The 21,160-nt window shown below is 37.0% G+C and overlaps 2 protein-coding genes across 8 annotated transcripts in view; both read left to right on the top strand.

Moving 5' to 3' along the window:
- The window catches only part of LOC143027078 (retinoic acid receptor RXR-alpha-B-like), a 108,781-nt gene extending 96,820 nt beyond the window's left edge, over positions 1-11,961 (top strand). For 2 of the 7 annotated variants that reach the window (XM_076188019.1, XM_076188018.1), the window contains exons 7-11: positions 1,375-1,498; positions 7,282-7,364; positions 8,364-8,505; positions 9,072-9,256; positions 9,362-11,961. In XM_076188019.1, coding sequence (XP_076044134.1) covers positions 1,375-1,498; positions 7,282-7,364; positions 8,364-8,505; positions 9,072-9,256; positions 9,362-9,445 — 618 coding nt within the window. In that variant the 3' untranslated portion in view covers positions 9,446-11,961. Of the gene's footprint in view, positions 1-1,353; positions 1,499-7,281; positions 7,365-8,363; positions 8,506-9,050; positions 9,257-9,361 lie in introns of all 7 variants that reach the window. The other 5 variants (XM_076188017.1, XM_076188015.1, XM_076188013.1 and 2 more) reach the window with 3 other exon arrangements.
- Positions 11,962-18,994: 7,033 nt separating this feature from the next.
- Positions 18,995-20,483, top strand: LOC143026791 (general transcription factor II-I repeat domain-containing protein 2A-like). Its single transcript, XM_076187564.1, has 4 exons — positions 18,995-19,030; positions 19,241-19,715; positions 19,855-19,973; positions 20,187-20,483. Exons 1-4 carry the CDS (start codon positions 18,995-18,997, stop codon positions 20,481-20,483), a joined length of 927 nt encoding a protein of 308 aa, XP_076043679.1.
- Positions 20,484-21,160: the final 677 nt, after the last annotated feature.

Genomic DNA, 21,160 nt, shown 5'->3' with positions numbered 1-21,160 from the left:
AAATATTAAAAGATTGAAAATATAAACAAATAAATAGAAAAAAAATTATCTTATCTATCAATATACTTGGCTACCTCCCTTTGTAAGGAAGGTAGTCAAGTCAAGAGGCATACACCCATTCCCACCCATTTTATTCCCACCTATCCCACACATTAATCAGCATAAGAAACAACAGCCATTCTTGTTTACTACTAGTTACCACTTGAATGTTAACATGTATCATGATAAGCACTTTTTTTTTTTCTTTTTTTTTTCCCAACTATTCATGGGTCATGACTTTTGGAATATATCTAAAGTGCTGTCCAAGGTATTACTGTAATGCATAATTGTTCCTCATTATCCATGAAATACCAGTGATCTACTGTAATGAAAAGAGATTAGTTCTTTATACATTAATCATGTTCAGTCATATATAAAAGGTATTAAGGATGAATATAAATTAAGAATAAGAAATAAATACTTTGCAAGGACAAAGTTGTGATGCTTGATGCAAATACTTATATTATTTTATATGCATGTTGAAGAAAAAAAAATGGATGCAGTTATATGAACTCTCCTCCCATAAATGTGTATACCCAATATATATGTAAATATATTGTCAAGGTTCATGCATATCATATGAGTTGCATGCTGTAGTAAGTTCATAATTGCCACCGTGCCAAGATCTGTTCTATCAGTTAGGCATTTTCCTCACATCTTCCTCTATTCAGTAGTAGATTGTATATGCCCCTCTGCATATTTTTCTTATGGTTTAGTGAGCCCTGAAACACCAGTGAGTTCAGCTTTATGCACCATCAATATATGATGTTGCAGCAAAGGCATAAAGCAAAATTATGAAATTATTTTGGGGTCAGTGTTAGAGAGATAAATTCCCTTTAAAATGGTGTAAACATGATGAAATTTGTGTGGTTGGTTTTGGAGATCTTACTGTTGAAAATGCTAAATGTGTTTTTCTCAGATTTTTGAAAAGGGCACTTATGACCTTACTATGGCATGCACTTCATTTGGAATATGAGAAAGTTATATTTGCTGTAGTTTTTATACCATAGAATTCATTACTATATTCAACATATTTTTTCACTTATTGCAAGTCTGCAGTGGTTGATTTTATCGACTATAGTGAATGTGCATATCCATGATATAATGATTTGATGTTCTTACTTTCAAAACAGTCATATATTCTTCAGTGATATTTTTAGTTGAATCTATACTGTGTTAAAGAAATATTATTGTTGACATATTTTGTTAATTTGTCATCAATGTGTAATTTGTCAAATGTTTATTGTGCAAATTATCTTAAGGAATCTACACTTATTGGCAAGGTAATACAATTTCATACTACACCGGTCACAGTTGAATTCAACCCCAAACCAGGATGCAGTAAATAACATCTGCCGTGCAGCAGGAAGACAGCTTATTCTTCTTGTGGACTGGGCTAAACACATCCCACATTTCATTGAGCTACCCATTGAGGACCAAGTGGTGCTGCTTAGAGCTGGTATGTACATTAAGTTCTTTAAAATAGTTGGCATTAGTATTGTGTTGGAGTGAGGTGGTAGGTATAAACACTACATAGAGATAGTGCCCGGCAAGTATTACTAACTTTATTGTTGATTGAGGAAGGTTGTTTGAATTTTGCTTGATTTTTGTGTACAGGAAAAGAGCTATGCTCATGGGGTCTTGTCTCTTATTCACTAATAATTATGTCTAGTTTTAAATCCACGAATCATCTAGGCTTTTTCAAGAGTTTACACATCTGTATGGAAAACTATATTTTTCAAATCCTTTTCAGACATGTGATCTTTTTCAATGTGTCCCCATGAATTTATGATGCCCTCCTATCCCATATCAAGAGAACTTCTCCATTGTTGTTATGTAATTATAGTGTACAGGACTTCATCAATGTTTTTGGAGTCCTGTCTATATATTTATCAAACTTGACCTTGAATTAATTTATTTTGTCAGCCTATTTTATTTCCTCTAATTTGTTCCACAAATTAACACATCTATGTTGAAAGTTGATTCCTAACATCTTTTAATCATTCTGTTTCAAATTTTTTGCTGTCTTCTTGATGCTATTTCATCATAATAACAGATCCTGTCCCTTTTTTTTTTTTTTTTAGTTTATATGAATAACCACACCACAGTTTCATGTTCCAATCTGGTTGTGGATCAGATATTCCATTGTTTTTTTCATTATATCCTCATTTTTATAATGAAGTGCTACTCTTATGTTCATTAACAATTTATATGTCTCTCCTGTTATTTTGTTTATATGATTATCTGGTGACAGATGATCCCTAAATCCTCAGCATCCTCCATGATGGTATCTTTTTACTTTGACCCATTTCCAAGATTTTATTCTTCCTTGTATTGAAATATGATATAGATGTTGTACTGATGATTTTTATGTAAATGAAAGTTTATCTGAAAAATAGTAGATTGTTCTCAGTATGGTATAGAAAGGTGATAAAAAATATCATAAGTGATGATAAAAGAAATATCATAAGCTATAGAAAAGGTACATTGTATGAAGATGGTAGAAGTATTTCACTGAAGTGGGAGAAATATAACTAATAGAAATGTGTTTATTTTTGGTGCCAATAAGTCATACTAGTCATTTAAGTTATAAGATTACATGAAGTACATACATATACATACATACATACAATCTCTGAAGAAGACTTGTAGTCAAAATGTCAGCAATATAGTGTTCCTGATCCAACCTGTGTTTTCCTACCACCTTTTCCACATTGTACATGTATACCAAAAGGCCCTTTCCCCTTTATGAAGGGGGTAGCTGAGACAAAACATATACCCACCCTACACCCATCCCACATCCATCCAAAACCATCCCATCTTAGCACCAAATTAACCCATATGTATCAATATTCAACAACTTCAAATACTGTGCCCATATTTCTCTCAGTGCCTTTAGTTCCATCAACAACTGTTCATATGTTCCTTTTACCCTCTCCTCTTTCCTTAACTCACCTCAGTGCAATCTTTTTACTTTTTTCCAAAACATATTTTTATTCTTTTTGAAATTCTTGTTCAAACTCTTACCTGACCTTACATCCATTTTTTCTCTTGGCCTCCATCTCCTTGGACTAAATATGATAATTGGAAATCAAAGATTTAGATTAAGTTGGAACCGTACATGAATTTGAGTCTAGGTATTTTAGAAAATTAGAGAATAGGAGACAGGACCCAATGATTATTGCTCATTTCCTGTATACTACAATTAGGTTAATACAAGATACCCTAGAAGGAATAGTGAAAGGTTATAGGAAAAGAGAATCTCTAGTCAGAGATGTAGTTGACAAGAATAGATGCTGGCGAGATCACATTACCTCATGGAAGCTACACCAAGAACAAGAGGTTAAAAAGATTAGGGAAATTACCTCAATGATTCTAGGGTAGGACTTGTATAACAGACCAGACCAGATTGATAGCATGTTTAGATTAGGTCAGTATAAGAGGAATGGCACACACCCAGTGAAAATAAAATTCAAGTTGTAATCCATGGTAAACAAAGTAATCAGCAAGTCTTGGAAGTTAACATGAGAGGAAAAGTTAAAAGAATATTTTTGTTAGGAAAGATTCTAATGAGGAGGAATGAGCAAAGACATGAAAACTCTTAGAGGAAGCCAAAAAAGAAATGAAGAGGGAAGATTTTTGAGTTGTCAATCAGAATGTGACAAAATGGTTTCTAAAAAAATCAAGAAGGCAGTATTCCAAAGAAAACAATGCAAGGAAACTTAGAGTAGTGTATGCTAATGCTGATGGTTTGCTGTCAGCCAGGTTAGAGATAAATGATGACTTAGGGATAAATGAGACTGATATTTTGGGTTTAATGTAGACCAAAGTCCCCAAAAATGTTGATCTACTGTTGGGGAACAAAAGACACACCTGGAGAAGAGACAGAGAAGACAAAATGGGTTGAAGGGTAACATAAAGAAGTAACATAAAGGGTGAAGAAACAAATCTGAGTGAAGGCAATGCTGAAGCAATCCACCTGAAAATTAGAACTAAAGGACAGAACAAAAGAGACTTCATAGTGACATATGGCTCCCCCTAAGACAAGAGCTTACAATTAAGCTGAATATCAAATGAAATTGGACACAACTTTTCTCCTAAAGAAAACTTTTGAACAATATGCACTATATAAAGGATTTGTGAGAAAACCCTGTTCCAGCCCTGATGTTCCTTAGGGAGACAGGACTGCTTGGCCAGACAGTCTAGGGAATGACCACAGCAACAATTGGGAGGAAGGATAAAAGAAGTGACCTGGGTAAGAGGAGATGACATTCCCACAAGATTAGATATGTTACCAGAACCTGACATCAGCTCCTTGAACAATCTTTGTCTCATAGGAAAAAGTGACCATGTAACAATTGAATTTCAGCTAGAGGATGAGGAAATGGAGTCAAGGAATGAATTACACAGGCAAGGAAGACTCAGTTTTGAGAAAGCAGATTACTTAGGGTTGAAAAAATTCATTGAAGATGTAAACTGGGAGGAATTCATGAATATTGTGAAAATAAAGAGGAAATAAGAAATCTATTTTGACATTTACAACCTGCAAATAAACAAACATGTGCCAAACATTAGTGGAAGAAAGAAGCAGAAACAGGGTTGGTTTAACAAAAAGTATGAGATTGCAAAAAAAGGCCAGGAATGTGGGTTGGAAAAAATGGAGGAAAAGAAGTAGTAATAAATCAAAAGAAGCTTATAAGCAAACTAGAAATAAATATACAAGAATTTGCAGGGAGGAAGAAAACAATTTTGAAAGAGGTGTAGTAGTTAAATGTAAATATTAGTTGAAACTGTTTTACAAGTGGTAAATTTTACAAATAGTGGGTGGTGAGGTCTTTGAAGAGGCCTCGGCTCAGGCAGAAATAATGAATGAAAGTTTCCAATCAGTAGTCACAAAAGAGCAATTATTTGGAGGAAAGCAAGGTAAGCAAAAATTCAGGTTAAGAATACATAAATGTAGAAGTGATCATTGGATGTAGCAAAAGCTGCATGGCCTGATGGGATCTAAAATTGGATGCTTAAAGAAAGTAGGTAATAACTAGTAAGCAAGATTTATGGTCTTAAATGTTTATTGAAAGAAGGTATAGTCCTGTTTGATTGGAGAAGGGCAAATGTGGTACCAATTTACAAAGGTGGAAGAAAGATGCCACTAGATTATAGGCCAGTATCACTGACCAGCACAATAGTGAAATTATGTGAGATGATTGTGAAAGATTGATGGCCCTAATGTCTTAAGAGATAAGCACTCTGACAGTCAATTTGGGTTCAGATTGGGAAGGTCGTGTGTGTTGAACCTTTTAAGCTTTTACTTGAGAGTGGTGCAAGAGAGAGGGGTGGGTGGATTGTGTATACCTTGACTTAGAGAAGGCTTTTGATAAGTACCTCACAGTTGACTTATGTAGAAACTGGAGCACATTGGAGAACTGAGAGGCAACCGACTTTAATGATTGAAAGATTTTTTTTAAGGGAAGATGCATGAGGACACGAGTAAAGGACAAGATGGAGAGCAGTAACAAGTGGAGTTCCACAAAGCTCAGTGCTTGCACCAATAATGTTTCTTGTCTTTGTCAAGGATATGATGGAAGGTACAACAAGCTATGCCAACATGTTTGAGGCAAAACAAAAATCATGAGAAGAGTGAAAAATGAAGAGTGCTGTAGATTTGCAAAAAGGACCTAGACACTATTTTTGCTTTGAGCCAAGAATGGGAAGTAAAATTCAATACCAAAAAATGCAAAGTACTGGAAATGGGCAGTAGTGGCAAAAGACCTATCTCTTGGGACCTGAACCCATTATAAAAGCAAAAGAGGAGAAAGGTTTGGATGTGTTGATAAAAGATAACCTGACACTTGAGAGACATATCAGCAGGATTGTGGGAGAGATGTACAGACTGCTGTAGAAGATTTAGGTGGCTTTTCACTATGTGGATGAAGAAAGGATGAAAAAACGTATCGAAATTCAGATCCATCCAAGACTGGGAAATATGTCAGTTGTATGATAGATATAAGCAAGATCTAGAGAATACCAGGGGCAGCAACCAAACTGGTTCCATATGAGGAGAGGCTAAAAGGACTGGGTCTGCCAACTTTGACAGATCAAAGAGAAAGGTGATATGATCACAGTATTCAGGTCACTAAAGAGAGCAGATTGCATTGACAGGAGAGATCTCTTGATTAAAGTTGGGAGGGCTGTAAGAGGTCATGGAAACATATTAACCCCTTCCATACGGTGCCGCACACGTAGGCGTCATGGACTTAGATCTCGGTGGCAGCAGCCAATGCCAGCCGTACGACGTGTCGTAATAATACTCGCATCATAAAATATAGTCACCGCTTATATCGATCGTTCTCTCTTCACCCGTGAATTTTGATAACCATAGAAAATGCGATTACAAAAGAATTAGAAAGAATGTCATTATGGAGGGGCGACTACAATAAATATAATCAAGACGCCGATATGGCAGCCTCACGAATACACTCGCTCCCCATGACGCCTACGTGTGCGGCACCGTATGGAAGGGGTTAAGAAAGACCACATGTCCAAAGAATGTAAAGAAATCAAATTTTCCATATAGATGCATAAATACTTGGAATAGCTTAGAAAGTGATATAGCCTAGTCTCGAACAATACACAAATTGAAATATGAATATGATAATTGGAAATCAAAGATATAGATTAAGTTGGAACTGAACATGAATTTGAGGCTAGGTATGACAAAAATTGGAGAGTAGAAGATGGAGCCCAGTGAGTGTTGTTTTCCTTTCTCTTTTCATGACCACATTTTCTGATCTCTTTTGCCGTTTTCATTCCTCACCCTGTACCTCCCTCCATATCCTCCATTCTTTTTTTCCCCATGTTCTTTTCCAACTGTCTCTTTTGTCATATTTCATTAATTTCATAATTATTTATAACCAGAAGTATTTGTAGCACTGAGCATTAGAAACATGTACTGACAGTTTGAGAAACAAGAGTTCTTTGAATACTAAGCGACCTTAAAGACACAAACATCTATTATATTTGTAGAAAAAAATAATCAGAATACGCTATAAGTGAACACAGTGTAAATCAGTTTAAAATGGAAGAACAAAAGTGCGGGAGTATTCCTGCTCAGCTTTATACTCAAATTCTTCCATCTTTCATATTTCCATTCATGCTTTGTATAATTTTCATTCATTTCACTCACAGTTCATTCATTGCATCTCAACACACACAAGTAATAACAAATATAAATTCATTTTACAGGGTGGAATGAACTACTAATTGCAGCATTTTCCCATCGTAGCATAGAAGTTGAGTCTGGCATAGTATTGGCAACTGGTGTTGTGGTAAGTATTTAGATGTAGAGAAATAAAAAACCTGAAATTCATTAGGCTATAGAACTATGGAATACATGAATGTATTGTTACTGTATATATTTCTTTAAATAGATTCAAGTATTAGGGAATATGAGGTAGGAAATAGAATACTATAATTTTTTTTATATATATCAAAGGCCCTTTTTCCCTTAACAAGGTGGGTTAGGGAGGGGGGAGGTAGTTAAAAATATTTACCTAAGACACACCCATCCAAAACCCATTCACCATTCCTCCATCTTTTGACCTTTGTCTCTTGACTTGTCAATATTCAAGGGGTTCTTAGTATATTACATTTCTGTGAAATTATAGTGTAAACTTGTGCTACTCTTGGACCAAATTTGGGAAGAAGGGTAAAAAGCAGACACCAATGTGCTGCTTTCCTTTACAATATGGGAGGAAATTATGTGTTATGAAAGAGTTAGTGAACTTTTCTATCTCTATTCTAGAGACCAGGTTCTGGGCCCTCAGGGCTGTACCTCAGAGTAATGAAAAGTACAAGGAATAAGGATGGATAAAAGCTGTACTCACAGGGTCCCATCTCTGCACTCTCTTTGGTCCAATGTAATTTACTTGCTTAAGGGAGTTTACAAGAACAAACCTAATTCCTTGCCTCAAATCTCTTTTTTGCAATAGGATACTCTGATTATCAGTGGTTTTATTCCGATTCTGAGCTGGTGGGTTTAGTTCATCACATTCATCAAGGAGCAGGTGTTGAGTGCACCTCTCTGCCATACTTAATCGTTCTTTAATTATCATTGAAAAGTTATAAGAAGATGGATTTTTTCATATATGTGTATATATATATATATATATATATATATATATATATATATAATTATACAAGATTTTATTCTATCTCTATACCAAAAGGTTTCTTTCCCCTCATAAAGGACCTAGCCAGCCTAGGCAAGATTGTATTAAGGTATTTATATGATATTCAGAATTACTAATAGCTTTTGCTTTGGGCAGATTGAGCGAAATGAAGCCCATCAGGCAGGTGTGGAAGGAATCTATGACCGTGTGTTGTCAGAATTGGTAGCTAAGATGAGGGAGATGAAGATGGACAAAACAGAACTTGGATGCTTACGCTCCATTGTCTTATTTAATCCAGGTTTGTTACTAACAGTATGTGCATTTTGTATAGTGTTTTGCTTCAGGTGGCTGATGAAAGATAAAGGGAAAATTATCATAGTTGATCACTTCAATTGATTTAGATGGTTTCTTATGTGAAAAGGTTGATTATTTTTAACAGTTTCGACTCATTTGGACCCATTGTATGAGTAGAATTTTTTTGTGGCTATATTCTTTGTCAGGTTACATAACCCTCATGTACTTGTATACTTATAAAATTATTTGTTTTGAAAATAATGTTCAGACTTGCAGTACAGCTAAGCATCAGTGCTATTTGAAAAAAGTAAATGGATAGCAAGTAATTTCTTATTCAATAATTGATATATTTATATATCTATTTATTTGATTATCACTATGAAGTTGGCCACATTATTTAAGAAAACATTAGTCTGAAGACCAGTATATTTCTGTATGTTGCACATTTTTATTTTTATTTTATTTATTTATTCATTTATTTATTTATTTATTTATATTTTGTACTTACACCAAGATCTGAATATCATAAATGGTAATTTCATTTTCTAGTTCGTACTTACGTTACTTCAGATGCTAAGGATTTGCGTAATGTAAGTGAAGTAGAGTCATTACGTGAGAAGGTGTATGCTGCATTGGAAGAATATACACGCAATACGTATCCAGACGAGCCTGGACGCTTTGCCAAACTTCTACTTCGGTTGCCAGCACTTCGCTCAATTGGACTTAAATGTGTTGATCACCTTTTCCTTTACAAGGTATGTCAAGCATTAACTTCTTTTAACATCTGTAAAAGTCTTTTCCTTTTATACATTTCATTGCATCTACATTTTCCTGTAATATATTTCTGTCACTTTTTCCAGTTAATTGGAGACACGCCAATAGACAGCTATTTGATGAACATGTTGGTTGACAGCACTTATAATGGAAGCAACAACAACAGCTAACATCAAAGGAAATTTTACCTGTAAGCATTTGAAGGTGAAATAGAAGACTGTGCAGTGCTGGCTGTATGACTTAGTAGATAAGACTAGTGAAGCTAATGTCACGGACCCTTGTTCTATCCAGGTGGATACACGATCCTATACAAAATTTGCCAGACATTTCACATTAAGCCAAACATACCTGAAGGAGGATGGTCGTACGCATAGATAACTCAAGGGAATGTTGTGCAAGTTGCAATACCAAATCCATCAGAACTGACTTATGAATTATGCATGAAAAAGAAATAAAAATAATTTCATTGGACATGAAAGTGAATCTATATGGAAAATGGATGCTTATGAAAAGTATATACAAAAATTAGTATCATCATAATAGTGGAAGAAATGTGCAAGTTTAAGTGTATCTAAGTATCCTGGGTATATTGCAACTTGCCATATGTTTGTGTAAGCTGCTTAGTGACGACAAGATTTACTAAATGTGTTTCCATCAAAATGAGTTGTATTATTGTGAACCTATGAATGTGCAGGCAGTTGAATAGTTTGTATATCTCTGACACAAAGTATTGTAAATGTCCATGTTCTATGATCTACTTAGGTTTCATTGTTGTTACAGATAGTTACTTCTACCCTGTTTGATAAATTATAGTATAGCGTCAAGAAAGGTACAAAGGTCTGTACTTTAGTTTTTATTATATTTTTGTGGCCCTTTTTTTATTTCATTTGTTAAAACAAACTGCACAAATGCTTACCATAGCACAAGTGGTTGTAGATGCAGGACACTGTTGTGGTATTGGCCGTCTTATGCAGAGAGTAACCATGTCATTTTCAGGACTGAATTTTTGTGGTTCTATGTCTTTTCTGCTCATGTAGTGAGTGGTGCTATCATTTCAGTTCCCTCATGTCACACCAAGTGGGGAATACCCATTTGTAAAGGCTGTACTGTGGACTGTGTGAACTATTTTATTTCAAGTTTCAGAATGTTGGATATTTCATATTTAAAGCTTTGTTAAGTACCGGTAGAAGTAGATGTGTGGCACCTCATTGCAGGCAAGGACGAGAAGGTGCAAGCAGTGGGAAATGTAGTAAAGTAATGGGTGTGCTGTTGGCTGTTGTTTTGTGACCCCGTCCCAGGTAGCGGTTTATTGTTACTGATGTTAGTGTGGTCGAGAACCATGTCAGTGGTGTTACAACGATTTTATGTCATATTCTATTCTTATTTACTCTATTGCTGATACTAGTTCAAGTACAATCATATAGATTAGTTTAAGTTTTGTATATATTTTTCCCCATACCTTAGGCTTCATTAAGACAAAAGCATTCTCATATGTACAATATCATTTTCCTCTCTCATCTGTGTTCTCCATCATAATTATCATAGGTAGGATTTACTAAAACTTCATTTTTGTCATATAGTTATATGTATGTTGGTGGTGTGAAGAATATAGTATAAGTGTATTAAGAGTTGCAGCCGTAAGGAATTTATGAGCTCAATAAATGTGAAACCCAAAGGTCAAAGACTATGGCACCTTAGTTAACAAATAAAATAGTTTGCTCCAGTTTGTCTTCATCTTCTATTGACCAAGCCTGACTTCAGGCCTAATGACGTGTTACTAGCAAATTTTTAGTAGCAGTTTTGTAGGATGGGGTCCAGTATAATAATGATAATAATGATAGGAGCACTTACTGAAACAAGAGAAATTGGAGGCATTTATATAGCTTAAAGTACCTTGAGCACTGTTCCATTTCACCACAAGTATTAAAATGAGCATTGAAAGTGCAGCAGGTTATTAAGTGCTTCCTAACCAGTGAACCCAGTTGTAAATATGTAACTCTGCAGTGCTTGAGATTTCCAAAGTTGCTTGAAATGCCTCCAAGCAGCATCTTGGTATTACTTGAAGATGCTGTTATAACTGCTCTAAACCCTTCCCAGTTAGTTAAATGTTTATAGACTTACTTCAAGGTGTGGTGTTGAATCTATTAAAGGTAGGAATTATCTTAAAACTCTTAGCGTCCCGTCATTGACAAATTACAAATTTTTAAATTGTTTACATTTAATAATGAATCTGCCAGTATAACGGAAGTGTCAGGGGCGTAAGGCACTGTTGCCATTTTTATATATTTCTGGTTGTGATTACCATTAATTTGTATCTAGTAATGGAGAAAGGCCGTCACATTGCTGTGTGGGACTTCAACAGCAGTTGAGGCCACCACGTATATCACATGACTCCTCTACTTACATAGACCTCTCATAGCTTTCTTCAAGCCCAAAGCTCTTTTTACATTGCTTTCTAATACTGTCTTTTATACTTAATTCAATAATGTTGGTCTTTCCTGGGTTTTATAAGGGAAACCTTATCAACAGAATGATACATTACTGTGAAGAAACTGAATGAATAGCGTAGCAACCGGATTTCCTTTTAAATTCCTAAAGGGCATCTTGGCTGTAATATCAAGTATGTCTCCCAATTTCATGTCTGTAAAGTTTACATCTACATGTTAAAACTTATGTAAAAGTTAAATGTACTTTAAATCCATCCTTTCTCCTAAGTAATTCTCTACATGAAAGGGGTTACAAATAAAAAACTACAATATGGAAGTAAACTCATTTACTTTAAACACAACTCTCGTAAGTTGTATTGAAAGAATATTGAGGAGTCCAAAATCTGGTCTTCTCATTTCATTGTTAGTAGATGAATCAATCAATCCTTAAGTTGAATAATTGGTAGTTTGGAACTGTGAATGAAATATGTGAATGCTGTCTTTTCTTTATTTTGTACAAACATCTACTGACTATGTGTAATCAACCATTTCTCCAAATATGGAAATGGATTCAGTTTTTTGACATCCTCCCTAAAAAAAAGAAAAAAAAAAAAGTGAACCATTAGTTCTAGTCAGAAGTATCTACTATAAAGATACTGAAGCAAGATTTCCCTCAAAAAATAGTAATGGCTCCAACAGAAATATGTTTATGATGCTTAACAGGCCAGAAGTACTTGTGCTCCAGAGAACATTTTAGTGTGGTGGGTCTCCTGCAAGAGAGACCTGGGGCAATGGATTGATCAATTGATAGTGTAGGGCAACAGGGCTGGAAAGAGAGCTGGTAGACAGGGCTGATCAAAGAACACTGGGATGGTATGGGCATATGGAAAGAATAAGTGAAAAAAGATTAACAAAGTCTGGAAGGTAGAAGTGGATGAATGAAACCTTAGGGGAAAACTGATAATTAGGTGAATGGATGGAGTGAAAGGGGCTTTGGGTGGAAGAGTGTCTGCTAAGCAGGGAAGGGAGAAGGCAAAAAATAGAAGTGAGTGGAGTGGTTGTGAATGAGTGAGTTGATGTCTGAAGGGATTTCTTGTCAGCTCTGTAAATGTGGAGGGAGAGTCACCATGTGGTATCAGGCCCTGCTGTGCAGGTACTGCATCTTCCTGTGTTGCTTCTAATCCAAGCAGTGGTCAGAGTACAGGGATGACCATCTACAAGGAGCTAAGATAGAAGGGTCAACAAATGGTCTTTTGGATGGGTGTGGGATAGGTGAAGAGTGGGTAAATACTTTGACTTAACCAACTCCCCTTATAATGGAAAAGGTATATTTGGTATATACATACACATACATATATCAAAGGCTTTTTTCCTCCTTACATGGGAGGTAGCCAAAAGACATGGCATAGAAACCACTCCCACCCATTCCATCCCCTACATACTCCACTCCCCTCTACCCTCTTCTCTCCCTCTTATCTTGGCACTCCCTGGATGACGGGTCATCCCCACATCTTGTCTACTGCCCTGGGTCTGAAGCAGTGTCACAAAACAGCACATCTACAGCAAGGCCACTTCATTAATTCAGTGACCCCCCTTCTCTATCCTCTCATGCAGAAAAGGAGAAGACGGGGGAGAAATCCCTTTGAGCTACATCAAGTTATTTCTCATACATACACCCTCACCCCCCATCCCCCACCCACTCCCCCTCATGCATCACAGCATCATCCATACACAACTATTCTCCATTCACCCCTATCTTCTGCCCTCTCCCATCCTTCCTCAACAGACATTCCCCTCTTTCCCAATGCTCCTTTTACCCCACCCATCCATCTTGTCCTAGGATGCCCCCTCATGTTCACTCCTTCCACCTCTGCCTTCCACACCTCTTTTACTAATCTTTCTTCACTCATTCTTTCCATGTGACCAAACCATCCTAATATTCTTTCATCAACCCTATCTCCCAACTCCTTTTCCACCCTTGTTCTCCTTCTCACCTCCTCATTTCTCACTCTAGCCTTGTAACCCCTATCATACTTCTCAGGCATTTCATTTCAAACACATTCAAACTCCTTCTCTCTTCCTCTCTTATGCTCCATGTTTCTACCCCGTACAGTGCTGTTGGCACAATCACTCCTTCATACAATCTCCTCTTAGCATCCATTCCCAAATGTCTATTTCTTATTGCACTTTTTAATTCCCCAAGGCATTTACTCGCTTCTCTCAATCTACATTCTACCTCCACCCTCACTCCTCCCTTTCCTGCCACATTTGCACCCAAATATCTAAAACTATCCACTTCCTCCAGTCTCCCTTAATACTCACTTCCAGCCTGCTGCCACTCTCTCCCCTTGTACATCTCATCACCTTACTTTTATCACATTTATCTTTAACTTCCTTCTTTCACACACCATTCCAAACTCTGTCACTAACTTTCTCAATCCCTCCTCTGATCCTGCTACAAGTGCAGTGTTGTTAGCAAACAACAACTGGCTTATCTCCCACTTTTCTCCATTTTCTTTAATTATCTTCAATCCCCAACCCACTACCCTTACATTCATCTCTCACACCACCCCATCCATGTATAGATTGAACAGCCAGGGCAACATAACTCATCTGTGACGAAGTCCCACCTTTACCTCAAATCACTCACTCTCTCCATTTCTAGTCCTAACACAAGCTCTACTACTCTTGTAAAAACCCTTGACTGCTCTTAACAGCTTCCCTTCTATCCCATATATCTGCAAAATCTCCCACAGTGACTTCCTGTCTACCCTGTCATAAGCCTTTTCCAGATCTATAAAAGCCCAAAAAACATCCTTCCCTTATCCTATAGCTTTCTCACATATCTGTCTTACCACAAAAATCTGATCTACACAACCCCTACCTGTTCTAAACCCACACTGTTCCTCACCAATTACTCCCTCTGTTCCTCTCCTAATCCTCTCAATCAAGACCCTCCCATAAGCCCTCCCAACTACTCTTAACAAGCTGATCCCTCTGAGACTACTACACTCACACATGTCCCATTTTCCCTTGTAAAGTGGAGCTATACAGGCGCTCCTCCAATCCTCCAGCGCTCTACCCTCTCTTAAACAAACATTAAATAACCTCACCAGCCAGTCCACCATAACTGTACCTTCTTTCTTCAGACATTCTTCATGGCATCTATTCAACCCAGGTGCCTTACCTGCTCTCATCATCTGAACAGCTGCTTTCACTTCATCTTTCTTTATTTCTCCTTCATTTTCCTCACTCGTCACTGTCATTTTCTTAGCATTTCCCACTGCAACTACCTTTCCCTATCTTCCTTCACATTTAGCAACTCCCTAAAATACTCTGCCCACCATCCTTTCACTGCCTTCTCTTCCATTATCATCTCTCCATCTGCACCTTTTACCTTTTCTTCTCTACATGATTTGCCTCCTCTTCCTCTTTTGATTTTTTTCCAAAACATTTTTCTATTACTTTAAAAATTTTTTGTCATACTCTTAACCCATTTCACATTTCTCCTCTTTGCCTCCTTTATCTTATGCTTTACTTCTCTTTACTTTGTACTTCTCATATGATTCCCTCATCCTAATTTGTAACCAATCTATGAAAGCCTGCTTCTTCTCTTCTACACTCTTCTTCACTTCCTCATCCTACTACTCACTACCCTTCCTTCTATTTCCTCCCGTCCTCCTTGATCCACACACCATCTCTGCACATCTTGTAACTCCCTCTTTGAACCATCCCCATTCCTCCTCCACTCCTAGTTCTACTCTATCCTTCACTACCTCCCACTCCTCCCTCAGCTTCTTATATGCCTTCTCCTTTTCATTCTCATTTAAATAGTTCACTCTTAAGTACCTCCCTACCTTCTGCCCTTTTCCTCTTTCTCCACCTATTCTCTACTCTCAACTTACCTTCCATCAAAAAATTATCTGATATTCTCCCACTCTCTCCCCATAGAACATGTACATCCTTAACTCTCCTACTATACTCCTGGTTACCACTATATAGTCCATTAACACTCTATCTGCCACCCTTCATTCACCACCCTTTCCCATGTGTACTTATGCTTGACTTTCTTCCTAAACACTGTATTTGCCATCATCAACTCTCTTTCGAGACACATCTCCACCATCAACTCTCCACTATGATTTTTACTTGGAACTCCATACTTCCCAATCACTCTGCCTATTTCTTCATTTCCTACCCTAGCATTAAGGTCTCCCAATACAACTACACTAGCATTTCTCCCTAATCCCTCTATGCACTCATTTAAATCCATCCAAAAAAGCCTCCCTTTCCTCTATGCTCTTCTCACTACCAGGCCCATACGCACTTACAAAAACTCACATCTTCCCAGCTTCACCTTCATCCACATTAACCTTGAAGAAACCTTCCACTCCACTACATGCTTACCTCTTCACTCACTAGTACAGCCACCCTTCTCTCCCTCGTCCCCTCTTGACTCCTGAGAACCTCCCTACTATACTCCCAAAAATACACTCGCCTCTCCCTTTCAACTTAGTTTCACTCAATGCCAACACATCCATCTTTCTTCTCACAACATACTGCCTATCTCTTTCCTTTTACTCTCATCTGTACCACATCCACGCACATTAAAAGACCCAAACCTTAGGGTACTGGTTGGAAAACTCCTAGACCCTTTTATGCCTTTACTTTTTTTTTTTTTTTTAGGAATGTCCCCTGTGAGGCCACAGGTAGCTGGATTCCTAGTCCCAACCCCCATCCCATACTTTGTTGCCTCGTATGACTCAAGTGGGAAGACTTGGTGGTAGCATCCTTTTCCCCCACCACAGGGTAGACAAAAAAAGCAAATGAATATTCAGAGAAATGGTACAGGACAATAACCAGGGGTTGGGGGACAGCATAACAGAGGGACAGTTGCAGTATAATAAAAGTGTCATCATTTCTCTATGAACAGTCTTTCTCTATCACAGACAAAATGATGTGTGGCTCTGGTCTGTAAGGGCGCCCCATATAGACCCTAAAGCAGGGCTCTCCAAACTATGGCCCGCGGGCCACATCCGGCCCGCCGCATAATTTCATCCGGCCCGCCAAACAAATCCCTGTGTGGTGGCCTTGAAAATGAGCACGCTGCACGGCTGCAATGTTGCCAGCGTTGCCAGTTGGATTTGCCCAAACTATCATACCAACCTATCTCTATTATTAACCAAGGCAGTGTCAAGAATTCTGTCACGGTTTAATTGCTGTGACTAGCAATTAAAATGTAATGAAAACTCAAACGGTTTCCAACTGACAAGGATAGCCTCGCCGCCTCAGTCGTCAGGGAGGGGAGGGTCTTGAGGGGTGGATGGTGTTGGTTGGAAGGAGGGGTAGTGATAGACGCAGGGAGACGAGCGATAGGCCTTGCAGAAAACGGAGAGATAAAAATATTATATTACTGATTGCTCTATTTGCAATAATTAAACTGAAAAGCTATTAATAATATATTTAAACCCAAAATGCTGCACACATGAATAATTATTGTATTATCGTACTGCTGCTAAACTATTGTACATTGTACACACGTTCAAATGTTCATATTTGTAAGATAATTATCGCATGACTGGCATCGCTGAATTCAATGCTGACTGGTGGCGCTCAGCCAGAGTCAGTTTCCCTCTCTCGATAATGTGACGCACAGATACTAGTACTGTTCATGAACTTATCATATTTATATTATGATAGCCCAGTTTCTTAAAGTTTAAGAAACTGGGCTAGCATAATATAAATATTGAACATTTCAGTTACTCCAAAGTTTAAGACTTAAACTTTGGAGTAATTGAAATGTTCAAGTAGATACCAAAAAAAAAACATAATTACTTCACCTCGACTAGTTTATTTTCGAGTAAACACAAGATCGATGTAGCCTAATTTTGTATGTAGGCCTACCGTGGAATACTATGGTGGTTTTCAAGGAAGTGCAAATTCGCGCCCTCATAGATAGCATTTCATGGTTAAGCACATTGGAGGTAGCTCCGAACTTTAATTTTAATAACCAGTTGACAAGTCAGTACCTTTAAATCCCTAAAATACCCTTATGTTTTGAGATATGGAAAGGAGAAAAAAAAAGGAAATTGGACAGCGAGTGTCGTCAGTTTAGTGACGAATGGAAAATAGAGTACTTTTTCGTGAAAGCATAATGATTAAGCTTAATGTCTCATATGTAGAGACGGTGTTGCTGTTATGAAGGAGTACATTATTCGTAGGGACTATGAATCTAAACATGAGATCGTCTTGGCCTAATTTCGAATGCCACGGTGCTTTTCAAGACTGCAAATTCGCGCGCTCATAGGTAACATGCCAGGGTAAGCACAATCGCGGTAAATCCGAACTTTAATAAAGCCAATTAATTTTCTGTACCTGTTTGAATTCCTAAAATACCCTTATGTTTTCAGATATGGAAAAGAGAAAGAAAAGAAAAGTGGACAGTGAGTGTCGTCAGTTCAATGACGAATGGAATATAAAGTATTTTTTTGTGAAAGCAAATGATAAAGCTTTATGCCTCATATGTAAAGACAGTGTTGCTGTTCTGAAGGAATACAATATTCGTCGGCACTATGAATCTAAACATGGCTCAAGTTATTCTCACATCACAGGAGCAGAATTCACTAAAAAGTTTGAATAATTTCAGCACAGTCTGCATTCTCAACAAGCTTTTTTCAGTAAGAAAAAATCTGAAAATGAAACTTCAACTAGAGCCAGTTACAAAGTAGCCTATGTGTTAGCCAAAAAAGGAAAACCTTTCACTGATGGTATTATCATAAAAGTGTATAGTGGAAGCAGCGGGAGAGTTATGTCCAGAAAAAGTAAACCTCTTCAAAATGATAAGTCTTGGGTCAAATACTGTTGCTCGTAGAATTGAAGATTTAGGAGGCGACATAATTCGGCAAATAAAGGAAAAAGCAAAAATATTTTGTTGGTATTCTCTTGCGTTGGATGAATCGACTGATGTGTGTGATACCTCTCAGGGGGTGTAAAATGCTGATGATTCTGCTGATGAATTTGCTGATCTCAAACACTATTTTCATTCTTTTCTCATTTCTTTATTTTTCAGTATTTTAAAATGAAATTTAAGTATTATATTTCTTAAAACCTTACCTTTCCAATGGTATCAAATGTTTTGAAAACGTCCCATGTTGAGGTGGGTGTTTTTTATGAAATATACGAAGCCGTTTTTGCTGATCTCAAACACTATTTTCATTCTTTTCTCATTTCTTTACTTTTCAGTATTTTAAAATGAAATTTAAGTATTATATTCCTTAAAACCTTACCTTTCCAATGGTATTAAATGTGTTGAAAAAGGCTCATGTTGAGGTGTGTGTTTTTTATATACGAAGCCGTTTTTGCGCATTTAACGACCATTTTGGATTTTGCTGATCTTTTAAAATGAAATTTAAGTGTTATATTCCTTAAAACCTTACCTTTCCAATGGTATCAAATGTTTTGAAAAAATAATGAAAATAATGTTTGAGATCACCAAATTTATCAGCAGAATCATCTGCATTTTACTCATCTACCTCTCAGCTCTTAGTATTCATTCCTGGTGTTGATAGTGAATTTAATGTGACCCAAGAATTAGCATCAGTTCACAGCATGCACACCACAACAACTGGAGAGGACATTTTCAATGAAGTAAGTAAAACTATGACAGAATATTACCTGGAATGGAAACAAGTGCAGTGTGTGACAGTTGATGAAGGAAAGAATATGTCTGGGACAAAGAAGGGTTTGGTTGGACAAATTACAACAGCTTGTGAGGTTGGAGGATTCTCAAAACCCATTTTTCTGCATTGCCTTATCCATCAACAAGCATTGTGCCTAAAATATGTTGATATGTCTTGTGTCCTGAAACCTGTTGTTTCTGTGGTTAATTTCATTAGATCTCATGCACTCGACCATCGCCAGTTTCGTGATTTCTATGCACTCAATCATCGCCAGTTTCGTGATTTCTTGAAAGAAATTGATGCTGAGTTTGTTGACTTGCCTTATTATTACAGCAGTTAGATGGCTTAGTTGTGGAAAGGTTTTGCTTCATTTCTTTGAGATCAGATAGAAATTTATTTATTTCTCACAGAAAAATAAACCTCAGCCATTATTATCAGAATGTGAATGGATTTGGAAATTGGCCTCTTTTGCAGATATGACAGGTCATATGAATCAATTGAATCTGAAGTTGCAAGGCAAAACAAATTTGATCAATGACTACTTTGTTCATGTCAAGGCATTCAGAGCAAAACTTGTGCTACTTGAAGGCCAGGTGAAAGTTAAGAATTTTGTTCATTTTCCATGTTGTGAAAAATTTCATGCAGAAAGTAAAGTTGAATATCCTTCCTCATTTGCAAATGAAATAATTTCAGATTTGAAAAAAACAGTTTCAGGAGCAAATGAAATCAGGCTCTTTCATAATCTATTTGACTGCAATGCTGAAAATCTTCCAACTCAATTTCAAATGGAAATTATTGATCTCCAGGCAGATGACAGACTGAAAGATAAATATAGAGAAGGAAATCTGATTGAGTTTTATAAATGTCTGATGCCAGATCAATTTCCAAATTTGAAAAAGTTTGCTTGTAGTCTTGTGTCCATTTTTGGTACAACATACTTGTGTGAACAAACATTTTCCAAAATGAAGTATGTGAAATCAAACTATCGAGCAAATTTGTCTGATGATCATTTGAAATCAATTCTTACAATTGGCTCATCTAATCTGGAACCTGATTTCAATGAAATTTTGAAGTCAAAACGACAGTATCATGCATCACACTAATTTGGTTGCATAAAACTAAAGGCAGGAATCTATTTAGTTTACCCTGATTTTTTCCAACAAGAATATGTTTTTATTTTTCCATGTTTATACTCTAATATTTGAGGAAATTAAGTTACTGGCACTGATTTTTTTTTTTTTTTTTCCCCTTTGGCCCGCATAAATGTGGGAAATATATAATGTGGCCCTTACATTGAAAAGTTTGGAGACCCCTGCCCTAAAGTATCAATTGCATGCTACTTTACCACAATAACATGCAGCCTGTACCCCTTCTCTCCTTATAAAGGGGTGGCTGAGTAAAGGCATGTCCCTTCTATCTTAGCTCCTTTGGTATATATATGTATGTTTAATGTCATCAATGTTAAATAGTAAGATGTTGATGTGTGTTCTTAATGTGTTGTAGGTTACTGTACAGGGTTGGGTTATGGGTGGAGGGATAGGAAGAGGAGTGGAAGTAGATGGGGGGAAAGGGGAGGGTAAGGGTGGGGGTATGGATGAGGATATAGGTGGGAAGGTGAGGGGAAGATTATGAGTGAACATGAGGAACAGATCCAAGAGTTTGTGAAGTGTTTTATGTCAGCTAGTGTTATGCAAGATGGGTTTGGAGCATGTCAGACAAGTGTAATTTGTGATGGGTCCAAGGTCTCTACATCTCCAGCTAATACATACATACATATACC

Source organism: Oratosquilla oratoria, chromosome 7 (assembly GCF_046742065.1).
Source record: "Oratosquilla oratoria isolate Oo_2021 chromosome 7, ASM4674206v1, whole genome shotgun sequence".
NCBI classification, from domain to species: Eukaryota; Metazoa; Arthropoda; class Malacostraca; order Stomatopoda; family Squillidae; genus Oratosquilla; species Oratosquilla oratoria.
Note: the sequence above shows the minus strand (reverse complement) of the source record. Positions and strands in the feature narration are given on the sequence as shown.